This window comes from Hemicordylus capensis, chromosome 4, assembly GCF_027244095.1.
Source record: "Hemicordylus capensis ecotype Gifberg chromosome 4, rHemCap1.1.pri, whole genome shotgun sequence".
Lineage (NCBI taxonomy): Eukaryota > Metazoa > Chordata > Lepidosauria > Squamata > Cordylidae > Hemicordylus > Hemicordylus capensis.
Genome location: NC_069660.1, coordinates 292,982,125 through 293,009,096, shown reverse-complemented (window position 1 = coordinate 293,009,096; position 26,972 = coordinate 292,982,125). Strand labels below are relative to the sequence as shown.

Sequence of the window (26,972 nt, the reverse complement as noted above, 5' to 3'; positions counted from 1 at the left end):
GTCAAGGGGCAATGCTGTTACCAGTCATATGCACCTGTTTAGAAAGGGAGGGCTTGCGGGAGGATATCAAGGGACTCTACCTTAGCTTTAGCTTTGTTGGCTGGAGGAGCTTCCCTGAGCTTGTTCTTGTTGGGGACTGCAGAGGTCTCTTAAGTTATGGACCGTGGGCTATCTCATGGACTGCAATTTTCTCTGGAGTCGTAAATAGCAACCGTTCAGTGCTTTTGTACAGCTCTCTCTGAGCCATGATTACTGCCCAAGACTTGAATTTTTTAAAAACATAATGATATTCATTGAATTAGCTGCTTCATCAAACATGAGAACTGAAACTCTCTAAAATTGATTGACCTTAACTTTTAATTATAATGCTCTCATCAGTCTGAACTTCCTGTCAAGATGAAAAGATAACCTGGTCCTTGGATTTAATCCTGAGTGGTTCCCAGGACCTCATGTGAGATGTCAGAGTTGTAGAATCATCGGGGGAACAGTGACCATAGTGTGGTCATAGAACAGTGACCATAGCAATTCAACTGATATGCAAGTAGAACATTGCCAAGCAAGTCCAACACAGATCCGTTGGACTTCAGAAAAGGAAACTTCTCAAAAATGCGGGGACTGGTTAAAAAAAAAAAGGAAGCTGAAAGGGAAAATCAGAAGGGTCAAATCCCTCTAGAAAGCATGGAACTTACTTAAAATTACAATAATAGAAGTTTAGTTGGAATGTATACCAAGAAGAAGGAAAGGTACTACCAAGTTCAGAAGAATGTCAGTATGCCTAAAAGAGTCAGGGAAGCTATAAAAGGAAAGAAGACTTCCTTCCAAAAAGAAAAAGGCAGTCCTGCCCAAATGAAGGAACATAAATTCTGGCAAAAGAAATGCATGGAGACAAGGGATGCAAAAAGAGTTTGAGGAGCATGTAGCTAGCAGAAGGGGAATATCAAAAACTTATTTAAATATATCAGAAGTAGAAAACCTGGCAGGGAAGCAGTTGGACCCTTAGATGATGAGGGCATGAAAGGGATTATTATGGAGGAGGAGGAGATTGCAGAGAAGCTGAATGAGTTTGTTGCATCTGTCTTCATGGCGGAGGATACTGACCATATATCCGCTCCTGAACTGAGCGGGTATATTAAGAACTGGGCCAATTTGAGATTATGAGAGAGGATGTTCTAAACTGTCTTGAAAAACTAAAAATTAACAAATGGTCGGATGGCATCCCCCCCCCAAGAGTTCTGAAGGTAGTGAAATGTGAAATTGCTGATCTCCTAGCAAAAATATGTAACTTGTCCCTACAGCCAGGCTCTGTACCAGAGGACTGGAAAGTAGCCAATGTGACTCTGATTTTCAAAAAGGGATCTGGGAAACTACAGGCCATTTAGCTTAATTTTTGTGCCAGGTAAATTGATGGAAGGCATACTTGGGGACAAAATTGTTAAACCTATAGGAAAATGTTATTATTCAGACCTTGCTGAAGGATGACCAGCATGACTTCTGCAAGGGCAAATCTTGCCTCACTAATCTTTTGAAATTTGTTGAGAGTGTCAACAGGCATGTGGACAAAGGTTGACAGGGTATACATGGACAAAGTTCCCCACCAAAGGCTCCTGAGTAAACTTAGCAGTCATGGAATAAGGGGACAGGTTCATATGTGGATTGGCAACTGGTTGAAGGATGGTGGGGGAAAGGGTAGGAATAAATAGACAGTCCTCATAATGGAGAGAAGAAAGAAATGGGGTCCCCCAGGGATCTGTACTGACACCAGTATTCTAGAAGTTGAGGTGACCAGCAGCCAAATTTTCAGATGAAACTAAACTTTAGGGTAGTGAAATCCAAAACAGATTGTGAGGAGCTCCAAAAGGATCTTTCTAAACTGGGTGAGTAGGTGACAAAATGCCAAATGTGGTTCACTGTAAGCAAGTATAAAGTTATGCATATTGGGGCAAAAAACCCCAACTTCACATATACATTGATGGGGTCTTTGCTGTCGGTGATTGACCAGGAGAGAAATCTTGGGGTTGTGGTGGATAACTTGTTGAAAGTGTTGACTCGATCCACAGCAGCTGTGAAAAAGGCAGTTTCCATGCTGGGGATAATTAAGAAGGTGATTGAAAATAAAAATGCTAATATTCTAATGCTCTTATACCAATCTGTGGTGTGGCCACATTTGGAGTACTGAGTGCAGTTCTGGTCACTGTGTCTTGAGAAGGGCATTGTAGAACTGGAAAAAGTGCAGAAGAGAGCAACCAAGATGATCAGGGGCCTGGAACATCTTGCTTATTAAGCAAGGCTTACAGCATCTGGAGCTTTTTAGTTTGAAAAGCCATTGAGAGTTGATTTGGACAGGGGCTATATGGGTTGGCCCGTGTCTGGCCTCAGAAGTTTGCCCCCCCCCCCGGAAAGTCCATTTCCCCCTCCATGCACCATCTGTTACCTCCACAGACGAGCCCTTTGTGACTGCCCTTCCTGTTTCTCTTAAGGAGTCATGGGGCCCCTGTCTCCTCGGCCCTCCTCCTCTTCTGGCCCTTCATCTTCAGTCAGGCCGCCTTTTATATAGCCTCTGATGCGTGGGGCAAGTCTCGCAATCCCACTGCATCTCACAAGATTCAGGTCAGTTGTCTCACAAGAGTTGCCCTGAATCTTGCAAGTTTGTTGTCGGGTCCAACAAAGACTGGGATGGGGTCTTTGTGAATGGGGAGCTAGTCACAGTTGAGCCCAGTGTTCAGGAAGGGAGCATTGCCTCCTGTCGGGTCCAGGAGGGGCGGTGGTGAACAGTTCAGCAGGATGATATCGTCACTATTTTCCTCCATGCCCAGCGGATCAGTGGTGATCCGCTGAGCAGCTATCATGTCTGTCTTCTACGGGGAGACATGAGAGAGGTGTATAAAATTATGCATAGAGTAGAGAGAGTGGACAGAGATAAATTTTTCTCCCTTGCTCACAACACTAGAACCAAGGGCCATCCCATGAAACTGAAGGCCAGGAAATTTAGGACTGACAGGTAATACTTTTTCACTCAGCACATAATTAATCTGGAATTCTCTGCCACAGGATGTGGTGATGGCCACTAGATTGGGTGGCTTTAAAAGGGGCTTAGACAAATTCATGGAGGACAGGTCTATCAATGGCTACTAGTCTGGTGACTATAGGTCACCTCCAGCCTCAGAGGCAAGATGCCTCTAAGTACCAATTGCATGGGAGCAACAGCAAGATAGAGGTCATGCACTCACCTCTTGCCTGTGGGCTTCTCATAGGCATCTGGTGGGCCACTGTGTGAAACAGGATGCTGGACTAGTTAGGCCTTGGGTCTTATCCAGCAGGGCTGTTGCGTTCCTATTGCCTATATTCTATGCCAGATTTTATCCTTAAGCCCTCTGAAATACAAGTTTCCCTTTCTGCTCTTAGTATCTAATTCCTCATAATAATGTTCTAGTTCTTTTAACTTTTATTTCTTTATTTATAGTGGTATCTCACAGTCCTGATTGAGAGGAGAGCTGGTCTTGTGGTAGCAAGCATGAATTGTTCCCTTTGCTGAGCAGGGGCCACCCTGATTTGCATTTGAATGGGAGACTACAAGTGAGCACCATAAGATATTTCCCTTAGGGAATGGGGCCACTCTGGGAAGAGCACCTGCATGCTTGCATGCAGAAGGTTCCTGGTTCCCTACTTGAGATCTCCAGATAGGGCTGTGAGAGACTCTTGCTTGTAATCTTAAAGAAGCTGCTGCTCATCTGGGTAGGCAATAGTGATCTGGATGGACCAATGGTCTGACTCAGAAGAAGGCAGCTTCCTATGTTCCTGTGACTCCATTAATTGTGCAATCTCGAAAATATTATACCTCCCACATTACATATTATGTTCCTTAATTTATATTTTTCCACTATCCTGATATTAATTGAACTACCCAGTACAAATTATGCTGTTCTGCGGCATTGCTTGTGCTGTACTGCATCTTCTGTTAGTTGAGTATCAATGTGACGAATGCAGACCTCCATCTTGAAGCAAGAGTTCACCAATTTCCTAATCTTATCTGACACAGGAGATAGGGTCACTTGGCATCTCATCACCCAGAGGGGAGGAAATTAGCTTACTCTTTGAACTACGAACCCACAGTCCCTAGAGCCAGATCACCTCCTCCCTCATGGCTTTAAAGCTAGAGGGCAAAGGCCCAGTGTTCACCCTTTTCTTTCCTTTTGTTTTTTATTTTTATTTTTTGACATTTTGTATTATACAATGTCTTTCCCCACCCCTGAGCCCAACCTTCCCTTCCTCTTTCAGCACTGGTTGTGGGGAGATGAGAAAAGAAAGGAGATGGAAAGAGAAAGAAGGAGAAAGAAAACAGAAGGGGAGGGAGGGAAGAGGAGAAGGGATACTCACCATTGCACTAATAAGTGTCGGTAGATCAGAGGGGTTTCTATTCTAAGAATAGTTCAAGGAAGTTGTCCCAGATTTCTGACCATTTATCCGAGTTATTTACTTTTATGAGGGCCCATTTTTCATGTGCTGCTAGCTCAAGCACGTCCTGCACCCAGTCATCGCTCCCAGGGGGATTGGGAGATTTCCACTGTCTCAATAACTTCTTGGCTACCAGTAAGCTCTTCCATAGCCATTTTTTAGAACTGGATTTTAGTCCTCTGTCGGATGGGATAAACCCCAATACTACATACAGATCCTTCAGTGCAAGAGATGAATCCATCACTGAGTTAAGTCGCATTGTATCCTCCCTCCAGAAGCCTTGCACTATGGGACAGTCCCAGAGCATATGTGTTAAATTGGCATGAAGATTACTGCATCTCCAACAGTTACAATTTGAGGACATTTTTAATTGCTTAAGATGTAGAGGGGTCCAATAGGCCCTGCAAATGTGTGTTCCACAAAGAAGCTGTAGAGATTAATGCTTTTTCAGCCAAGGACCTGCCTACTGATAGACTAAGGTAAAACTCCGTGCTAGTCATTTAGTAAATAAGTTATATCAGTTAGTAAATCAGTCAGAGAGCCAGCGTGGTGTAGTGGCTAGTGCTGGGCTAGGACCGGGGAGACCCGAGTTCAAATCCCCATTCAGCCATGAGACTTGCTGGGTGACTCTGGGCCAGTCACTTCTCTCTCAGCCTAACCTACTTCACAGGGTTGTTGTGTGGAGAAACCTAAGTATGTAGTACACTGCTCTGGGCTCCTTGGAGGAAGAGCGGGATATAAAAATGTTAAAATAAAATAAAATAAATGCTTTTTTGTATTTTCTTTTGAATTCCTATATTCCTTTCTTTACTCCCAGTTTCACCCTATTTTCCCCCCAATTCCTTATTCTGTGTGTAATCTCAGTTTCTTAATAAAATTCATATACTTAGAAGTGGCTTCAGTCTGATTTAACAGATTCCGGAGGGTTAACTTGCAAAACTCTTCCCCGTGTCCCTCGTAAGGTCATTCGCTACTGTTGCATTGTTTTCAGCATAATATCTTGTTGTCTAGAGCTGGGTTATGTGGACTCTGGTTGTACAGTGCCTGTAAGTCCCAAGCTGGACAATTCTAGGTTGTTGAAGCCATGTCTAGGCCTGGTCATTGGCTTTAGATCAGTCTTCAACTGGTGGCAGCCTACCTTGAAGGAGCGGCGTGCTCCTAGATTTGGGATCAGAGCAATCTCTCAACTGAGAGTAGATTCCAGGAAAGCATAGAGCCATCCCCGGTTCATCACAATCATACGTCCCCCTTTTTCCCTAACAAGACCATACACTTTTATAATACAGTGTGCTGTTTCATGAGGTTGATTCTGCTGTCCATTACAGAGCACCCCAAAATCCAAGATTACACTTCTCTCCAATTATTATACTATGAAGCATTTTATTATTATGTGACATCAATTACACTGCCTAATATTAGTACAGTGATGTGTATTTTTTCTGATTGAAAGTTAGAACTTAAGCTGCAGGCGTTTTAATTGCTCAAGTCGCTTTGTGTAATGCTCTCGTCATCTCCACTCAGAGTCCCAGAAGGCAAATGGTTGACATGTGCTTCCATCTGCTTATCACACTGAAGTCTTGCTTCTGCTTGCTTAAGTGTCATTATATTTCCTGAAGCCTTGTCTGTGAGCCAATTCAGAATTTACAGACATACTTCTCTGTGAAGTATTGAGCCTTCTGATATTCTGTTCATTTAAATAGACTATGTCTCCGGTTTTGCAGACAGATGTAGATCCCAGCAGGTGGTGTTCTGCCCATCTGTACCCAGTATTAAGCTAAAGGTGAGGAAGCCCGCTTAGAAGTCAAGTGCATGGAACCCAGAAAATGTAATTTTGCAGAAAGTACTGCAGTTGCTTCTGTAGATCTGGGGGTCAACAAGGTCGGTGTGAAAGTGGCAGGAGGCTGGGGAAAGAGGCAGGATTTCTGGACAGAGACATGTGGCTGATACTAAGCAGGATGGAGGTCTAAAAGTCATGTAGTCAGTGGACTGATAGAGAGCAGAAGGAAGGATGGGTGGTGAAAGCAGAGCCTGTGAGAAAAAAGTGTGGAAGAGCAAAGAAATTAGGCTCTGGAGTAGTGTGATGGAGAGGAAGTTGCAGGCAGGATTTCCCTGGCATCTCTCTCAGCCCTATCTTGGAGATACCAGGGAGAGAACTTGGAACCTTCTGTGTTCAAGCATGCAAGTGCACTTCCCAGAATGGCCCCTAAGGGGAATATCTTACAGTGCTCACATGTGTAGTCTCTCGATTCAAATGCAAACCATGGCGGACCCTACTGAGCAAAGAGGGCAATTCATGCTTGCTACCAGAAGACCAGCTCTCCTCCCTTGACGTACAGGGCTTTGTGAGGCAGGAAGACTGAAGAGGCTATTGAGGAATAGTGACTGAATTTCACATTTTCAGTTACATCAGACAAATATTTGTTTGCGAGTCTTAAATATTATGAAACATTGCCATAGAAATTGTTCATCCTGAGAACCTTCCAGGAATGTCAAGATGCTGTGGTTAAGAATTAAGTGAGTACAGCAGGAGGGGAATGTAATGGTATCCTTTGCCCTAATTATGGTGAGAGGAAGATAATATGGTTCTGTTGCTCTTTTATGGGTTAGGATGGATTGTTAGAAATGGGAAATCACCTGCATCCATAGATAAGTGTACACATAGCATGTTGCAGATAATTTGTTTTTATTAAGTCAAAAGCATGGAGGATAAGTATTTAGCATGCTGTCTTTGTGACTTGCTTGTCGCTTGTTTACACACACACACACACACACACACACCCCTCTTTGATGGAAGACATATTCTCCTGCACTTTCAAATAATTATGCTTGTGCTGCCCGAGGGTCTGAGATTTCGACTTTCCCATTTCTGCGACAGACTTGGGAAATTACAGACCCGAGTGAGGGTCAGCCCCAGAGTTATCTCTAAACCATTCCAACAAACTGGTCAAGAAGTCATTGTGTGCTGGGCACATTCCATTCATAGTAAATGTGAGCTGTTGATGAACTGTTACCTTGGCAACTCTGGTTTCTGAAAAAATGTGTTGGGCTTTTAAAAAATGGAAATGGAAGCTGACTTCAAGATGGAGCTTCCATCTTGATAAGGGAAGAAAAGAGTTTGTCTGGAGACATTCCACTTAGGCAGCTCTGCAACCACATGGGAATGGTTAACCTTTAGTACAGGTGGCCCATGCTATTTGCAGGGATTCTGTTCTTGCCTAGAGGAGCAAATATGGAAACTACGAATAGTGAAACTTGAACTATGGGAATTGAGTTCCAAACCCATGGGCGGGGGGAGCCAATAATGCCTAAAAATTGGAAAGGGGGAGGGGAGAAATAAGAGTAGAAGAACAGTAACTTGCTCTGCTGGGCTCCAGAAATGCCCCCAGAATCCAGAAATCAGCAGAATTTTTGTTTTTAAGAGCCTCAAAATGGCTCTGTGCTCTAAAATGTCAGGCAGAAGTCCTTTCCTGCCACTGTAACTGCCAATAGGTGAGTTTTAGCCTCTTTTCACACAAAGATAAAGAAACGGGGTCTATAAGCCCCGTCTATAGATATGCAAAACCGTGGTTTCTAGAACTGTGGGTGATGAGGGCCACCTTCTTGCAGTTCTAATCCAGTCCAAAGTTGCTGGAAGTGAACTAGCCATAAAAGAGGGACTGCCTGATCCCAAGGGTTGCTGCCCGCTTGATGAGGTCATCTGAGGGGGCTCTTCTCCCGGTGCCGACAATGAGGGAGGCTCGGTTGTCGTGCACTCTAAACAGGGTCTTTTCTGTTGCTGTCCCCAGACTCTGGAATGCTCTCCAGATGGCTATTCTGGAGAGGGCTATCCTAAATTTTTAATCAGATTTGTTTTTATATTTTTAGCTTATATTTTAATTGTGTCATTTTTATAATCTTGTCTTAAATTCTGCTGTAAACTGCCTTGGGATTGTTTTAATGAAAGGTGGTATATAAATTTAACAATAAAGAAATAGCTGTCTTCAGTGTTCCCGCTAAGGCGTGCACGCGTACACTTGCTCACAAGTTTTTTGGCCAGAGGAGAGCTGGCCTTGTGGTAGCAAGCATGACTTGTCCCCTTAGTTAAGCAGGGTCTGCACTGGTTGCCTAGGAATGGGAGACAAGAAGTATGAGCACTGTAAGATATTCCCCTCAGAGGATGGAGCCACTCTGGGAAGAGCATCTAGGTTCCAAGTTCCCTCCCTGGCAGCATCTCCAAGATAGGGCTGAGAGAGATTCCTGCCTGCAACCTTGGAGGAGCCACTGCCAGTCTGAAGACAATACTGAGCCAGATAGACCAATGGTCTGACTCGGTATATGGCAGCTTCCTATGTCCACTCAGTTAATTTTGGATCCTGCTCAGGTTTTGGATCCCCACTCAGAATGCATGTACGCACACATTGCCTTGATACTGCCACCCAGAGCGAAACTCATTCTGCACACAGATGAAAAAGAAACTTGAGGGATAACTGGCTGCCTTCCTTCCCCCGCTTAAGAGTGTAAGAGCGTCGCTGGATTAAGCAGCACTCCATCTAGGTCAGCATCCTCTCTCCAACACTCACTTGCCAGATTCTTCTGGGAAGCTTACAAACAGAGCAGAAAGGAAGCAGTCCTCCCCTTGTCAATGGACAAAATATAATTTGTTTAATCTGTGTGTGCTCGCTTGAAAAGGCATACATTGGTGTGTTAACTCTAGGACACTCTCTGTAATGCAGGGTTTTTTCCAACTTTGGTCTCTAGATGATTTTGGACTACAACTCATGATCAGCTGAAGTCCATTCTGGTTGGGGATGATGGGAGTTGTAATCCAACAACAGCTGGGGAGCTCAGGTTTTACATCCCCTGCAGTAATTAATGCCTATTCAGCTGCAGGTTTGAGCCATTAGCTTCATATAAGGGACTTATACCCTCTTGGCCAGCAATGACAGGATTCCCCTTGCACGAATTTTAAATGAATAAGGAAAAGGAAATACTGTCAAAGATGAATGGTGTTATAGTAATAACATAATTTTCCTTCTGGTACACAAGGTTGTTTTTTGAATGCATTGTTATAACAATAACTTACATACTGCTTTCAACAAATGAGTTCTCAAATTGCTTTACACAGCAAATAAAAATAGAAGATGTCTCCCTCACAAGAGCTCACAATCCTCTACTTGTTAAAATCCACACCCAGAGGAGACACTATGCTCAGCTGAAGAGGGACTCCCTGTGCCGAGAGAGCCACCAGTTTAATGGTGCCTCTTACTGATTTAGCCTTATATTCAGATACTTCTTGCTTAACCCCTAAATTGAACGGCTGTGACTGTTGATGCTCTCAACATTTCTGGTGTTGAGCTTAGCAACAAGTGGTGCAGTGGTTACAATGTCAGATGAGGACCACAGAGATCCAAGTTCATATTGTAGGGACATCTGCCTTATACCGAGTCCGACCAGGCATTAGGCATTCTAGTTCAGTATTGTCTTCACAGACTTGCAGCAGCTTCTCCAAGGTTGCAGGCAGGAGTCTCTCTCTCTAAGCCCTATCTTGGATATGCCAGGGAGGGAACATGGAACCTTCTGCATGCAAGCGTGCTTGTGCTCTTCCCAGAGCAACCCTATCCCCTAAGGGGAATACCTTACAGTGCTCAAACATGTAGTCTCCCATTCAATTGCAAACCAGGGCAGACCATGCTTTGCAAAGGGGACAATGTGTGCTTGATACCAAAATGCCAGTTCTTCTCCAACAATATCCCTGCTTGGCTATGAAGTTTACTGGGTGATCTTGGACCAGTCTCCATCTCTCAGTTTAACCTACTTCACAGGGTTGTTCTGAGAATAAGATGGGGAGGGAGAACCATGTGTGCTTCTCTGAGCTCCTCAATTATAAGGGAGGTGAAACCTCTCCCAGATTGAGTATTAAATAATTATCATCTCAGTCTTCTGAATTTTTAGCCCTTGGTTCTGTACTAGCTATTGAGAAATGGTAAAATTGTTTTCTTAATGGGTGACTTCCCTGCTGATGTGCATGATTTTCTCTTGGGATTCATTCCAGCGCAGTTTGCATTTTGCCCCATCTAGTATGGAGGTGGTGAGGGGCAGCTCAGGATTCCGAAGCAGGGATGGGGGTTCTCTCCCACTAGTCTTCTGAACAAATCTATGGGTCTGCATTTATGTAGTGTCTAGAGACCCAAATTTACCACCTGTAGTGATAGTCAGGAGGACTAGGTATCCATTAGAATAACTGCTTGGAAGGTAGTCCTCTCCAAAAGAAGAAGAAGAAGAAAGCCTGGGAGAATTAAACCCCTGTGGCCCAATTCAGAGTGAGGGGCAGGGTTTACTGGACAACTTTGTATAGAGAGGCATGGGAGGGGTGTGTGTTTAGAGTTCAGATATTTCCTGAAGGCCTTGGAGTGAGGTCTGATCAGCAACTCCTGTAAGGAAAAGAGAGACTAATAGTCTTGGGCTGGGAATCAACTGGAAGCTCCTTACCTAGAAGCAAGTAGGCAGTTTAGCTAGGCACGTTGGGCAATTTATTTTTAAGTGCTTGGATCTGACTGCATGGTTCTTGTAGTACCTAGGGAAGGGTTTTACTTGAATGGAAGCAGTGATTGTTGATGCCTCTATAATTCCCTTATCCAATTATTAGTAAACTAGCGCGCACATGGACACAAACACACATACACACACTTCGTTGTCATGCTCCTGCTTTATTTATTGTATTTAAGCGCAGCAGCAGCTGAACACAGAGCAGTGGAGCTAGAGGAGGTATTTTGTATTCCACCCCCTTTGACAGTTGCACCACCGTATCCCACATACCCAAAGCCTCAACCAGAGCTTCTGTTGCTCACAGTGCATGTTGTCTCCTTGTCACAACTTCAGCTGTACTTTTGTTTCTTGCTTATTACAGGACACTGCCTTAAAAAAGCCGAGAGAAGTCTTCAGGCTCCCCGCAGACTTGAAAGCCTGTGATGATCGCCTTTGCGCGTCCATCCATTTTGCCTCTTCCAGCTGGGTGGCCCTTTCAGATGGAACAGGAAGACTGTATCTTATTCAGACTGGCAAGCGTGGCGACGGCTCATGTGAAAAGTGGGAAGTAAGTCTTGTGAATTTAACTGCCCTTATTCTGGGATTCTTGGTGGAATTCTCTGCCACAGAATATGGCGATGCCCACCAGCTTGGATGGATTTAAGTGGGGCTTAGACAAATTCATGGAGGGAAAGTCTGTCGGTCACTACTAGTCCTGATGACTATAGGCTAGCTTGTTCAGAGGCAGGATAATGCCTCTGAACACCAGTTGCAGAGGAGCAGCGGCAGGAGAAAGGGCATGCCTTCATCTTCTGGTTGTGTGGCTTCCCAAGGCATCAGGTGGGCCTTGTGAAACCTGTTGCTGGGCTAGATAGTCCTTAGGCCTGATCCAGCAAGGCTGTTCTTGCTGGATCAGTCCAAAGGTCTATAGTACATAAGACAGTTCTTGTGTTGTATGGGACTTAGGGTGGTTTTTAATGCTTAGAAGACTATCTGCTTCTTATTCTCAGTGCTTGAGGCTCATTGGGCTAAACCAGACTTCCCTGTTGCTTCTGTCCCTTGGTATAAACAGGTTGGTTGTCTTGTGCATACCAGCCCTTATGATAAGTATTTTGATCTTTCTCAAAGAAGGTCTCATGGTCTCCAAAATGTATGCCTCCTGGTGCATTTAATGTTACTAATTCAAGGGTATTATTGTAGGTACATATTAAGGTGAAATCAAGCACATTTTTTTAAAAAAAAACTTTCGCATGTAAAAGCTTGTGGAATACTTTAAGAAATATGTATCATTGTTCTAAACTGTCTCTTGAGGCCATTTATTGTTCTTTGAAGTGTGCCTTGTAGCGCAGCTCTCTAATTTAGCTGGTTTTTGAAATGTGAAATTTGATTTTGTTCACAAGTCATAGATCTGCAATTGAATTCATAGGGGGAGTTAAATATTAATATACGCAGCAGAGGAAGTTTGTGAACACTGTATTAACATTAATTGCGTTTAGAAAGGCACTAGTCATAGCATTGCACCAAAAGCAGTTTAATTCTGTGTTGAAGGAATCCACTTTGCTTGCTTAAGTTTCCTAAGCAGAAACTCCAAATGACAGACCCATTCTGAGAGAGAATAATGCAGCGTAGAAATGTAACTATTTTTATTCCTCACTTCCTTTGCATATATTTAGTGCCTTTAGACTGTTCAAAGTGTTCCATATACATTATTTCAGTATTCCTTATAGCGTCCCTGTAGGGTAAGTTGATATTATTATTCCCATTTGAATGGTGGGGATGCTGGGACAGAAATAGGCCTTACTTAAGCACACCTTATAAGGTAGGTGAAATTGGGGACATCCTGCCTTACAAATCTTAGCCACTTTATTTCAATGCCGGGAAACATATTGTATATTGGAGCAGAGAGAAGCCCTTCCAAATAATTTCTCCAGTGGCTTGTAGTTCCTGTTTACTCACACAGTATGCACAATATGATCTTAAGATTTGAGTTGTCCAGCAGCTCAAAGAAGAGAGATCTGTAATGAACTGGCTGGCTGCCAGCCTGCATGCATGTAAAGAGTAGCTTGAGCAGTGGGTCTGACAGACAGGCACTTCATCCTTCTGGGGGTTGGGTGGGGTGAAGTTGTATGCGAATCATGCTTTCTTTCAGAAGCCTCTGTAGGTGGGTTTTGCTTTGGGCAAGGATCCTGTCTGTAGTTGCACTAGGACTTTGCCCTGCAGCATGAGGCTAATGGTGTTGCAAATGGTCCAGTACACCTGCAGAGTCCGGACTGATTCTGTAGTTTGGATGAGCAATTTACGACAATGCTGGCACAGTGAGTGAGTGAGCAGCAGCACAGTTGGCTTTTGTATAATTGGCCACTGATGGATTCTCATGGCAAATGGAATCAAATCTGGTGGTGTATTTGGCATGCCTGCTGCATTAACACTGTAGTGTATATAGCACTAGAGCAAGGGCATCTACATATACAGTAGTAAAACACCAAATATATTTGCACAAGATGTATTCGTGATTATAGATGAATGGAGCCTTCATGTATGGACGCAATGCATGCTGGAGAAAAATGAGGGAAGGCCTTGGCCTCTGTGCCTGTTTTTTTAGCACCAAGCGATGGAAACAGAATGCTGGAACAGATGAAGCTTTGATCCATAAAGGCAGTTCTTATACTAGTTAGCTGTAGGGGAGAGCATTAGTTTGAGTTATCAGTGGCTGACATGATGCACAGTTCCAACAGAGACATTAGGTCTTGCTCCACTCTTGTGGAATTGGAAGCAGCAGTGCTGCTGCACAGAGAACCAGTGGGAGAGCTACTACCAGTGTTCGCTCTAATGGGGATTCCAAGATGTTGTTGACTACAACTCCCAGAATCCCCAAGCAGAAGCCATTACAGCTAGGGATTCTGGGAGTTGAAGTCAGCAACATCTGGGAATCCCTGTTAGAGGGAATACTGGCTACTACCCCTGTGAATATTTATATACCACTTTTCAACAAAAGTTCTCAAAGCTGTTTACATCAAATAAGGAGAAGATAGTTCCCTGTCCCCAAAGGGGTCACATAAGGTAGACACCAGCAATAGTTACTGGAAAGATGCTGTGCTGGGGTTGAATAGCGCCATTTGCTTTCCCCCTGCTAAACATAAGGCAATCACCACTTCTTAAAGGTGTACAAGATGTGTGTACAAGAAACACAAGGTAAATGTCAGTAACAGCCTTTGTCTGGAGGGATACCAATGTGTGGGGTTTGGATAAGGCCAGTTGCCCTCCTCCGCTAAATATAAGAGAGACACCACTGGAGCTAAAATGCTGGTAGCATGATTGCCACTTTGCTTTAGTGGCACCGCTCCTTCTGGGTCTGCAGTAGGTGCCACAAGCCCCACCGTTCCTATTAGAACTGCTTGTGTCAGCCATTGTGTTTACATCCTGTGAGACAGTGTAGCCAGGAGCTTGGAATTCTTCCTTTCTGCTGCTTTGAGGCTGCTGCTGTCCTAAACTCAAGCCCCTGAACATGATGATAGACTAATACTGGCATGCTGGATAACGAGGGCCTCTCTTTTCCTTGAACATGAAATTCCAGTGAATTTCTAATCTGTGAGGGCAGATGCAAGGCGCCAAGGGTCTTGAACCAGCAAATCTAGCAGCAGGATCCAGGAACCTTACTCTCTGCATTGCTTGCACGAGAAGAGAGCTGCTGGCTCACTGGCTGTCTTGAGTGCCGCAGTACCACCACCTCAGATGGGCACTGCAGCTACCAGCATGGCATGGGCACACAAGGAGCCAATAGGGTTTTCTGTCTGGTTCCATAAAATCACAGATTCCAGCCCAGCTTCTCAGATTGAGTAACTAATTGCTCAGGCAATTAGCCCTAAGAAACGGGCAGGGATCACCCATCTGAGAGCAGCAGCTTGAGTTATTTATTTATTTGTTTGTTTGTTTGTTTGTTTATTGTTGCAGAAAATCTGGAGTAACTCCACTTGTTCTTATCAGTTCTGTTGTGTTCATTGTTTAGCCCCTTCTTGACATACAGCATGAATTGTGTTTGCTGAAAGATGAATTATGTAGCTTTGTCTAGTGGTGGATGGAGGTATGTTATCTCTATACAGCATTAATAGAAATATGTTGTACATGCTGAATATTGTTGCAGGTGTGCAATGGGGAGAGGGAAATTTTTGCCAATCCAGCCTTCACTCTGTGCCTCCCAAAAAAATGTCCCAGAGAGCTGCAGGACCCTCGGGGACCTATTTTTGGGAGCACAGTGTGTGCCTCCCCATTTCATACCCACAATGTTGTTAAGCATGCTCAGTGTTAATCAGGGTATCAGCTGATTTTTTTTTTCTTGGTGTAAACTCTGAATAGGGATGAGAAGAACTTTTAAAGTTTGATGAAGATGCTCATAAGTCTTCAAGTATAAAGTGCTTAAAATAATTACACTTGCTACTCCAATAATCCTAGCTCTTGGAAATGCAACTGCTGTGTGCATCTTCATATTTACCAAACGTAGTCACCCAAGGGTGCAGTGTGTGCCCCCCTTCTGGGAGGCACTAGAACTAGACATTACAACAAATTCAAATCTGCCATCAAAAACTGTAGGTGTTGATCACCCTTTCCTTTTTTTGCTGTAATGTACTCTTCCTCTGGTAATCCTCTATCTAGCCCTGAATTTTCTGTTTGATCTGGAGCATACATAGTGCATTCATAAAGCATGACTCAGTAGTTGACATGACTGTTTCTGTCCTCCAGATATTATTCAACGAAGAATTTGCAAGTCCCTTTGTTATAATCGATAGCGTCTCATTTGTGAAGTCAGATGCACATTCAGTGGGTGTACTCCTCCTGTGGGTAGAAAAAGATGAACTGGATGTGCAAGGCAGTGGCTTCCATGTTTCCTTGGAGTGGGTTACAATTATGAAAACAGCAAAAGAGGGTGAGTATTTCACGTGTGTGTGTGTGTGTGTGTGTGTGTGTGTGTGTGTGTGTGTGAGAGAGAGAGAGAGAGAGAGAGAGAGAGAGAGAGAGAGAGAATGAGACCTCTTATTTCCTTTTAAAAGCTTGTGTATATAAGAAATTGCTAATCAAGTAGTCCTAACATAATCAGTCAACTGCTAACTGAGCAAAGAGGCACTTTATAAAGTGGAGATTCTCTTGTATTTAGCAGGGGGGAAAGAACGTGGGTGGTGGTTGTTCCTGGGACTGGGGGCAGGCACTTAGGCGTGGCAGGTGATTGGTGTGGCCAATTGTGGGCAACTGTGGTGGTGGTGCCAGGACTAGGCAGGTGCCTTAGCAATAATTGGCAAAGTGCAGATTAGTAGCTAATGAGTGGGATCAAAATACAAACACACACACAAATATCCATTGCTCATCAGCAGATATACAGAGAAATATGGAAAATATCCGTTCCTTTATGGACTACAGTAGTGTGTGGATTTGTTTCTAACATAGCAGGATAAAAACATAAGCATGTGTGCGCACATGCATGCACACACAACTGTACAAACCACAAATAAAGAACGGACCAGCTACAAAAGGTTGTCTCTGTGGAGAGTAAATGCATTTGGAAGTCACCAAGTCAGATTTGTCTGCCTGATGATTTCAAAAATGAATACTAACTAGCCAACCTGCACAGAGCATCTGCGCGCTCTTTGGGGGTGGCTGTTTCCCTCCTCCTGTACTACTCGCTCTTGCCCTCCCTCCACCCTGCCTCACTCTCTCTTGCCCCACTCCCCCTGCCCCCACTCTCTTGCCCTCCCTTCCCTTCCATTCCTCTCCTCCCTGCCCCACACCTCCACCCACACTGAGCAACTTCCAGCCAGACCTCACCACCGCCACAGCCAGGTCCTCCTTACCGGGCGATGGAGGGCTGAAAAGGGCCCCACTGCCGCCGTTCCTCCTCCCAAGTGGTGAACTGGGGAGTCCCGCCTCCCGTTTCCCTCCCGCCTCAGGCTGCCAGCAGCCAGGTCCTCCTTACTGGGCAGCAGAGGGCCAAAAAGGGCCCCACCACCACCGTTCCTCCTTCTGAGCAGCGAACTGGGGAGTCCCGCTGACCGTTTCCCTCCAGCCCCAGGCTGCCTCACTCGCTTTCCTGCCTCCTTGCCCTCTCACCGGTACCCCTCCTCTCCCCTTGCCTGTGCCTGGACGTCCCGCCACTGCCTCCTGCTCCCGGCGGCCAGGCCGGGCTGCCGCCACCTCCTCCTCCTTACCTGGGATGGCCTGGCCAGGCCAGGCCGTCCCACCGCCTCCACCTGCTAGCGGCCAGCCGAGGCCGCCGCCTCAGGCCATTTTGCGGCCCCCCGCCGCCATTTTCTCTCGCCCAAGGCTGGGAACTCTCTCAATGTGTTGTGAGAGTTCCACTGCCAAATCCAGGACACGCATGCTGGCTAAGAGAGTTAAATATATAGATAATAATAAATAACAACAAGAAATAGGTCTAAGCTAGACTGGTACAGTAATGAGTGTGCTGGACTAGACTGGGGAAATCCAAGTTCAAATCCCCATTCAGCCATGAAACTCACTGGGTGACTCTGGGACAGATCTCTCAGCCTAACCTTCCTCAGACGGCTGTTAGGAGGATAAATTTAGGCCCTCTACAACAGCTTCCTTACCAGATTTTATAAGCCATGTTGGGCAAGGATCAAGAGGGCAGGTGGTAGGCTGCACCACTCCAAGCAGCTTGTCCAAATCCTCAGGAGTCACGAACTGAAACTGATCCAGGGTCATCACATAAGGAGAGCTGCTGGATACCTCGGCATCAGATTCTGTAACAATTGTGGAGTTTGAATCTAAGTCGGCCTGAATAAGAGAGATTTGTCCACACACAAAAACTAATTTAAAAGGTCACAGCGAGTAATTGGTGGTTCCAAGTAGTGATTCAAGGAAGAAGGGGTGGACATTAGCCCCTTCACAACCCTGAACAACTCCGCTGGACATGAACTTGCGGACGTGATACGGGAGGAAAAGAATCGCTTCTTTGCCGCACGTATTGCTTGAACATAGATCTTCAAATGCTCTCTATGTGATAATCTGTCGGATTTGAGTCGAGTCTTCCTCCACTTACGCTCTAGTCGTCTAACTTGCCGCTTCAGCCCCCATAGTTGTTCCGTATACCAAGGGGCCAATTTCAAAGCGGGTTGGAGAGAAGGCTTAGGAGTGATCGTATCCACTGCCCTGGTGAGTTGATTATTCCAGTTCTTCACCAGAGTGTTGACAGGATCACCAGCACAGCCAACACTAAACCCTTCCAAGGTTTCCTGGAATCCTATGGGATCCAGTAACCTCCTCGGGCGGACGATCCTAATGGGCCCTGCACCCCTGGAAGTGGGACATGGTCATGAGTCCAACTTTAACCAGATGGTGGTCCCTCCATGACAATGGGGAAATCACCAGAGTCCCCACCCATGGAACACCATCCTGTTCAGAGCGAAAGACCAGATCAAGCGTTTGACCAGCAATATGTGTCGGTCCCAAGACCACTTGGGATAGGCCTACAGTTGTCATGGCCGCTATGAACTATCGAACTGTCCCGGACAAATTGGTCCCAAACTGGACATTGAAGTCCCCGAGCACCACAAGCCTGGGAGACTCCAACGCCAAGCCTGAGACCAAGTCCATCAGCTCAGTTAGGGGCTCGGTTGGGCAGGGCGATCGGTATACCAACAGAAGTCCTAGTCTATCCCTGGTCCCCAAACTTAGGTACACACATTCAGTATGGTCAGACACTTCAACAGGATCCTGGCAAGGGAGATATTGTTCTTATAGACCATAGCCACTCTGCCCCCCCCCCGCCCACATCACCTCGCCTGCTCCTCAACAGAGTACCCTGGAGGGAGAAGCTGGGACCAGACTGGGCCACCAGTCTCCCCCAACAAAATCTCTATAATACATACCAGATGGGCCCCTTCATCCAGAATCAGATCATGGATGATTTCAGGTTTATTCTGGGCTGACCTGACATTACAAAGGAGCAAGACGAGGCTCTGTGGGTGGTTGGCATTGCTTTCCAAGGTCAAAGAGCTGGCAGGACAGCCAGAAAGGGAAACATCAATTAAGTTTCTGATCTCCCTTCCCCTACAACGGCCTGCTGACCTGTCAACGTTACTTCTTTTATTCCCCGCCACTATTGGAATAGCTTCCCCATAGTCAGTGGATACATCCCTTGTCTCCACATTTATTTATTTATTTATTTATTTATTTATAAAACTTTTATACCACCCTTCCAAAAGGCTCAGGGCGGTTTACATTAAAACACCATTAAAATCAGTTAATAATTAAACAAAAATTATAAAGCATAAAACAATGATTAACAATTAATAACGTCATAAAACAACAATTAAATAATCAGAACAATTTAAAAAGCTGAGAAAGCTTGGTTGAAGAGATGTGTTTTCAGGTGTGTTCTGAAAATTGCCAGAGATGGGGAGGATCGTATCTCAGCAGGGAGCGCATTCCACAATCTCGGGGCAGCAGCCGAGAAGGCCCGTCTCTGTGTAGCCACCAAACGAGTTGGTGGCAACTGTAGACGGACTTCCTCAAGTGACCTCAGCGGCCAGTGGGGCTCATAGTGAAGAAGACGCTCTCTTAAATACCCAGGGCCTAAGCCGTTTAGGGCTTTATAACTAGCACTTTGTATTTTGCCCGGTAACCTATTGGCAGCCAGTGTAACTCCATCAACAAAGGAGTAATGTGGTCTCTCCGAGATTACCCAGAGACCAACCTGGCTGCTGCATTCTGGACCAACTGAAGTTTCCGGACTACGTACAAAGGCAGCCCCATGTAGAGCGCATTACAGAAGTCCTGTCTGGAGGTTACCAACAAATGTACCACTGTTTTGAGGTCATTGATCTCGAGAAACGGGCGCAGCTGACGTATCAGCCGGAGCTGATAGAAAGCACCCCTGGCCACCGCCTCAGCCTGAGAAACCAAGGAGAGACGTTGATCCAGAAATACTCCCAGACTGCGAACCTGTTCCTTTTGGGGAAGTGTGACCCCATCTAGAACAGGCAGATCAAAATTGGCTCTAGAGTTCCGACCCCGCACAATAAGTACCTCCGTCTTATCTGGATTCAGCTTCAGTTTATTCTCCCTCATCCAGCCCATTACTGCTTCCAGGCAGACATTTAGGGAGGATATGCCAACTCCTGAAGAAGTTGACATGCAGAAGTAGATCTGGGTGTCATCAGCATACTGGTAACACCCAGCTCCGAATCCCCTGATGATCTCTCCCAGCGGTTTCATGTAGATGTTAAAAAGCATTGGAGAGAGTATGGAGCCTTGAGGGACACCATACTTAAGCTCAGATTTTGAAGAGCAACAATCTCCAATCGACACCATCTGGAATCTGTCTGAGAGGTAGGAGCGGAACCACCGTAAAACAGTGCCTCCCACCCCCAACCCCCTCAGACGTTCCAGAAGGATACTATGGTCGATAGTATCAAAAGCCGCTGAGAGATCCAAGAAGACCAACAGAGTCACACTTCCTCTGTCCCTTGCCAATTGGAGATCATTCACATAATTGCTCAACTCTGAGGGATCTAACGCAAGCTTCTTTAGAAGAGGTCTAATGATTGCCTCCTTAAGACAAGGAGGCATCCTGCCCTCCCTCAGAGAAGCATTTATGATTTCTGCCAGGCCGCCTACAACAGCCTCCCTGCTAGATAGAACAAGCCATGTTGGACAAGGATCAAGAGGACAAGTGGTAGGCCTCACCGCTCCAAGCAGCTTGTCCACATCATCAGGAGTCACAAACTGAAATTGATCCAGTCGAATCGTATAAGAGGAGTTGTCGGACACCTCCAGTTCAGACATCAAATTAATTGTGGAGTCCCCATCTAGGTGAGCCCGAATCTGAGAGATTTTGTCTGCGAAAAATTCATTAAACACACCACAGTGGGTAACTGATCCCTCCAAATTCTGGTTCAAGGGAGAGGGAGCAGATACTAGTCCCCTCACAACCCTGAACAACTCTGCCGGATGTGAACTCGCAGAGGCAGTACGGGCAGAAAAGAACCGCTTCTTTGCCGCACGTATCGCCTGAGCATAGATCTTTAAATGTGCTCCAAGTCGTAATCTGTCGGATTCGAGTCGAGTTTTTCTCCAGTCACCTACCTTGCTGCTTCAGCCCCCGTAGATCTTCCGTATACCAAGGGGCCAATTTTGAAGCAGGTCGGAGGGGACACTTAGGAGCCATCGTGTCTACTGCCCTGGTGAGCAAGTTGTTCCAGTTCGCAACCAGGGCATCAACAGGATCACCAGCAGAGCCAACATTAAATCCCTCCAAGGCTTCTTGGAATCCTGCCGGATCCAATAACCTCTTCGGGCGGACCATTCTAATAGGCCCCTTGCCCCTGCGAAAGTGGAAAGCGGTTGTAAGTCCAACCTTAACCAGATGGTGGTCCGTCCATGACAACGGGGAGATTGTAGGAGTCCCCACCCACGGAACACCACCCTGATCAGAATAAAAGACCAAATCAAGCGTGTGACCTGCAATATGCGTCGATCCAGAGACTGCTTGGGATAGGCCCATAGTCGTCATGGCCGCTATGAACTCCTGAGCTGCCCCGGACAAATTGGTCCCAAAATGAACATTGAAGTCCCCCAGCACCAAAAGTCTGGGAGACTCCAACGCAAGTTCCGCGACCAAGTCCGTGAACTCAGTAAGGGATTCCGTTGGGCAGTGGGGTGATCGGTACACCAACAGAAGTCCCAATCTATCCCTGTTCCCCAAACTCAAGTACACACATTTGATATGGTCCGATACCCTAACAGGGACCCTGGTAAGGGAGATGTTATCCTTATAGACCACAGCTACTCCACCTCCTCGCCCACGTCCCCTCACCTGCTCCTCTACAGAATATCCTGGCGGGAGAAGCTGGGACCAGATTGGACCACTAGCCTCCCCCAACCAAGTCTCAGTAATACACATCAGGTCGGCCCCTTCATCCATGATCAAATCATGGATGAGTTCTGATTTATTCTAGACTGACCTAGCAATGCAGAGGAGCAAGGTAAGGTTATGTGGGATGTTGGCAGTGCTTCCCGAGGTCAAAGAGCTGGCAGGACAGCCGGAAAGGGGGACAGCTATTAGATTTCTGATCACCCTTCCCCTGAAACAGCTTGCTGACCTGCCAGCATTTCTTCTTCTATTTCCCAACACAACCGGAATAGCTGCCCCATCTTCAACGAAGGCACTCCCTGACTCCAGATCTCCAGATAGACCCAGACACATTAAGATGCAACTCACCCAGGATTTTAGACAGAAGCCGAATGAAAATACCCACCCACCTTCACACACCACGAGGGCTATTGAGCCAAACAGCCTGGCCCTCGCCCTCATTATCCCCCCAAAGTGGCAACCCCCTTTGGTGTTGTTTCTATGGTGGTGGCCCTGCTGCCACAGGCATCGTTCCTATGAAGCCCAGAGCTAGGCAGCTGACCCCAGGAACTGCCAAGTCACCAACCCCTGGCCCTAGTCCTGCACACACTCCCCAAATGTTACCCAGAGGCAGCAGGCTGCAAAGACTATGCAGTTGTTGTTGCTGATGATGATAATAATAATAACAATAATTCGATTTACAGTCATTTACGATTTACATTCAATACAGTTGAATGTATTATAATAATACTTCTGTAAAGGGAGAAGCAGGCAGCTCGATCCTCATGGTGGGTAGAGACCACAAATAAAAAGAGATTTTCCCAGAAAACTGCCACTGAAGAAGACACAACAAGAGTCGAAACTTTTTTATGTGGTGATTCTCTTTATCAGGGGGATATTTATTTTCAGGGGGAGAATAACTGGCCCTATCCACCCTCCAGGGACTCTCCAGTACCTCCAGGGACTGTTGCTGGTATCTACCATGTTTCTTTTTAGATTGTGAGCCATTTGGGGACTGGGATCCCTCTTATTTTATTTATCATTTCTCTATGTACACTGCTTTGGAAACTTTTGTTGAAAAGTGGTATATAAATATTTGTTGTTGTTGGAACATGTTGGCAAGAATACAAGACTCAATAGAAATCACTACATGAGACTTTACCTCGGTAATATTCACTCGTATTTCTCCCACTCCACCAGCAATATATTTTCAATATGAACTATTGGATCCAGTCTTTTAAGTTGGATGTAGAGACTGTTTTAATGACCATTTTGTATAAATTCTATTGAAACATACAAATCTATTTTTATTCCAGTGTTATAACACATGTAATTGCACAGTCTTTTGATCATCTGGTTTTATTGCGATACTATTAAAATATCAGTACATGCTATTTGGATTTTCTGTTAATACTCATGAGTCAGGAGCCAAGCCAGAAAAAATGTTTAGAGCAACCTTCATCTGATTTTTGTGGCATTTATTCAGGAGCATACTGAGACAGGAAAAGGCAGAAGACGGGAGTGAAGGAGAATCTCCCTTAGAGCAATGAACAACACAACTGCACGAACAAGTTTTACTGAAGTCTGTTCAGATGTCTTCAATATCCACTCCTAAGATTCAGAATGCACCATGCATGCCTGGAGGAAAAGGATGGACATTGTCTACAATAGTACTCAATAGTATTACCTGTGTGTTGGGGACCATAGGTAATTGGCTAGTCATTTTCATCACAGGCTTTCGAATGAAGAGGACTGATTTCTCAGCTCCGCAATTGCTGATATCAACTTTACCTTTTGCCTACCACTGTTTATTGCCTGTCGAGTCCTGGATTATCATTGGCCATTTGGCTGGGCCACGTGCAAGCTCAGCAGCTCCATATTGTTTCTTTATCTCTTCTCCAGCATTTTCTTCCTCATGGTCATTGGCGTGAATCATTGGATTTGTGTGAGGTACCATGTGTGTGCTTGTAATCATGAGAAACCCCAGCTGGCTTCTTTCATGGCCATGGGTGTTTGGATCGTGTCACTGATGGATCATGTCGTCTCCATACATCTATTATAATGAAACCAAACGAGGCCCACATCATGTGACTTGGTGCTTTACTAATTGTGGCCACACACAGGAACAATGAAGACATCCAATTATGGCATGACTATGCTAGAGCATCTGCTTTGCATGTAGATGGTCCCAAGTTCAATTTCTGGCAGAATTTCCAAATAGGGCTGGGAAAGACTTCTGCCTGTAACCTTGGAGAGTCGCAGCTGGTCACTATAGGCAATACTAAGCTAAATCGTATGGGAGGAGAGCTGATCTTGTGGTAGCAAGCATGAATTGTCCACTTTGGTAAGTGGTATCTGCCCTGGTTTGCATTTGGATGGGAGACTACATGTGTGAGCACGGCAAGATGTTCTCCTTGTGGGATGGGACCATTCTAGGAAGAGCACCTGCACGCTTGTATGCAGAAGGTTCCAAATTTCTCCCCTGGCATCTCCAAGATAGGGCTTAGAGAGACTTCTGCCTGTAACCTTATCTATCTTATTTATTGGTTATTTCTGTGTAAACTGCCCTGAGCCATTTTTGGAAGGGCGGTATAGAAATTGAATGAATAAATAAATAATAAACCCGGGAAAAGCTGCTGCCAGTCTAAGTAGAAAATGCTGAGCTAGATGGACTAATGGTCTGACTTGGTAGAAGGCAGCTTCCTATGTTTCTAATTCATGCAAGCAGGCAGGAAGTCCGAATGTATAACATGCCCACACTAGAAACAGGAGCTACTGCCTGGTAGTGCTCCCACTGCCTCACAGTGCGGGAAAACAGGAGAGATGCCTGTCAGACATATTCAGACTTCTTCCAACGGCATGGGCCAAGCAGCATGTAGAGCCTGCTGCCATGATGTTGCACTCTTCCCATGTGCATCCATTGAACATGCTTTAAACAAATGTGTACAGGGCTATGAATGGAGAGGAGAGCTGCCCTTGTGGTAGCAAGCATGACTTCTCCCCTTAGCTAAGCAGGCTCTGCCCTGGTTGCATATGAATGGGAGACTAGAAGTGTGAGCACTGCAAGATATTCTCCTCAGGGGATGGAGCCACTCTGGGAAGAGCAGAAGGTTTCAAGTTCCTTCCCTGGCATCTCTAAGTTAGGGCTGAGAGAGATTCCTGCCTGCAACCTTGGAGAAGCCGCTGCCAGTCTGTGAAGACAATACTGAGCTAGGTAGACCAATGGTCCAACTCAGTATATAGCAGCTTCCTATGTCCCTATGGATGATTCAGATCAGGCAAACGTATAAAAATAAGCTTGCTTATACATTCTTGTGATATTTCTCTGCCCTGCCAGAATCAGCCTTCCTTTCAGTGGTCGCCTTCAACCCTGTGCCGCCGCCGCCTCCATACAGAGGAGCAGCTCCTGTGCACCCCATGTGAAGGTTAAACAGAAGGAGCATCAAGGCAATGTTACATTTCAGTGAAATCCACCCTAAATCTGGACAGAAACATCAGGCACTGTACCTGCTGGCTGCACCAGAGGCTCTGTGTTTCTTGGATGTGTCTTTTAGCCTAGGCTACCCGCTGATGCAAGAAGCCTTGCAGTAAAAATCAATTTGGCCTTTCTTTAGTCATATTCTTGTGTTCAGCAGCTCTACTGTTTCAGGGTACCTTGAAAGAAATGTTTTGAGGCTTCTTTTAATTACAAAATGCAAAGATAATACAGAGGAGAGAAAAGGCTGATGAATAGCTAGAAGACCAAATTAACCGTTCCTGTCTGGAGGCAGCAAAAGAAACTTGCAATGTTATCAAGCAGGATATTTAATATGTGGCTGCTCCAGACAAGGAAGAAGATATTCTGGCTTGCTGAAAACTGCTGTATATGGGTTTCAGGGGGAAAGAACACTGCAGTTGTCCTTTGTCAATAATGCTGGCTGGCTTGCTGTTTTCACCTTTGAGCTTATTTTCCGATTAAACTTCAACGCAAGACTGTCCAAATGTAAACTAACTTCCTACATCAGTGGGAACCTGGGGGGAATGGAACACATGGGACTGGGATCCCCATATGTTGCTTTGATGGAAAGGCAGAGGGGTTGCTAGTTTTCTTTCCTAGCTTTTTCCCCCTTGCGCTGCTTCATTTACTACCATATGCTGCAAATCTTCAGGGCTGGGTTTTTAGGGTGTGTATGAGTCTGCAGTGGGCACTCAGGTGACCCTGTTGCCTGCCATAGTAAAAATGTATTCAGACATCTTCCCTCTAACAGGGATTTCCAGATGCTGTTGACTACAACTCCCATAATCCCTAGGCAAAGGCCATTGCAACTGGGGATACTGGGGGTTGTTATGAACAAAGTCTGGAAATCCCTGTTAGAGGGAACAGTGGACAGCACATGGACTGCACTAAAAACGTTTTAAGGCCACTTTAATTGGATGCGGCCAGTTATATGGCTTTATGGACTAGTATGTGAAAGGAATCTTTCCTTGTCTCACCACTTCTCATTGAGAAGGAGAAGAGACCTCTTGGGCCAGTTCAGCTCTTTCTTTTCAAGACAAATGTAATATGTACTTAAGGTGGAGCAAACTGTTCCTGTATGTCTCCTCTTCCAACGGTGCAGAGCAGTGCAGTGCAGAATTCTTGCTCCTTTGCATAGGAAATAGATGTTCAGAAGGAGATGCGTGCCTCTAGTTTAGTTTGAAATCCTTTCAAGTGGTCACAGCCCATGTGAGAAACCTCAGCCAGTTGGAGGGGGTACTCCTGAGGGAGTGAAATGTTCTTGAGTGGTAAAGGTGCGGGGCCAGCAGGAGTATGTGGCAAGTGAAATGCTTTCACTGCAATAACGAACAGGGAACAGGATGGACTAAGGGACAAAGTAAGAAGCAAATAATAAATAAGGAGGTTCTTATTAACAAAAAAGGAAGATATTCAAAAGGTTATGGCAAAGGGAAGATGTGGGGTCGCTATATGAGATATTTTTCTGGAGAAATGTAGTGGGACACAAATCTTTAGCAATTTGTCACAAAAAGATCTTGGTAGGGGATCCCTGTGATAGGGGGAGGGAGTGAGGCATGTGCGACCTTCTGCCATATAGTTATGATATTCTAGAAGGAAGCGCAGTGCACTGAACTAGAAACAGATGGCTCTGGGAAATTCCTCCCAACTTGCGACATCAGA

The 26,972-nt window shown here is 45.4% G+C and overlaps 1 protein-coding gene across 3 annotated transcripts in view; it reads left to right on the top strand.

The window, feature by feature from the left end:
• Positions 1–26,972, top strand: part of NUDCD1 (NudC domain containing 1) — a 102,769-nt gene that overhangs the window by 14,158 nt on the left and 61,639 nt on the right. For all 3 annotated transcript variants that reach the window (XM_053248297.1, XM_053248298.1, XM_053248299.1), the window contains exons 3-4: positions 11,339–11,524; positions 15,694–15,877. In XM_053248297.1, the coding sequence (XP_053104272.1) occupies positions 11,339–11,524; positions 15,694–15,877 (370 nt within the window). The remainder of the gene's footprint in view (positions 1–11,338; positions 11,525–15,693; positions 15,878–26,972) is intronic.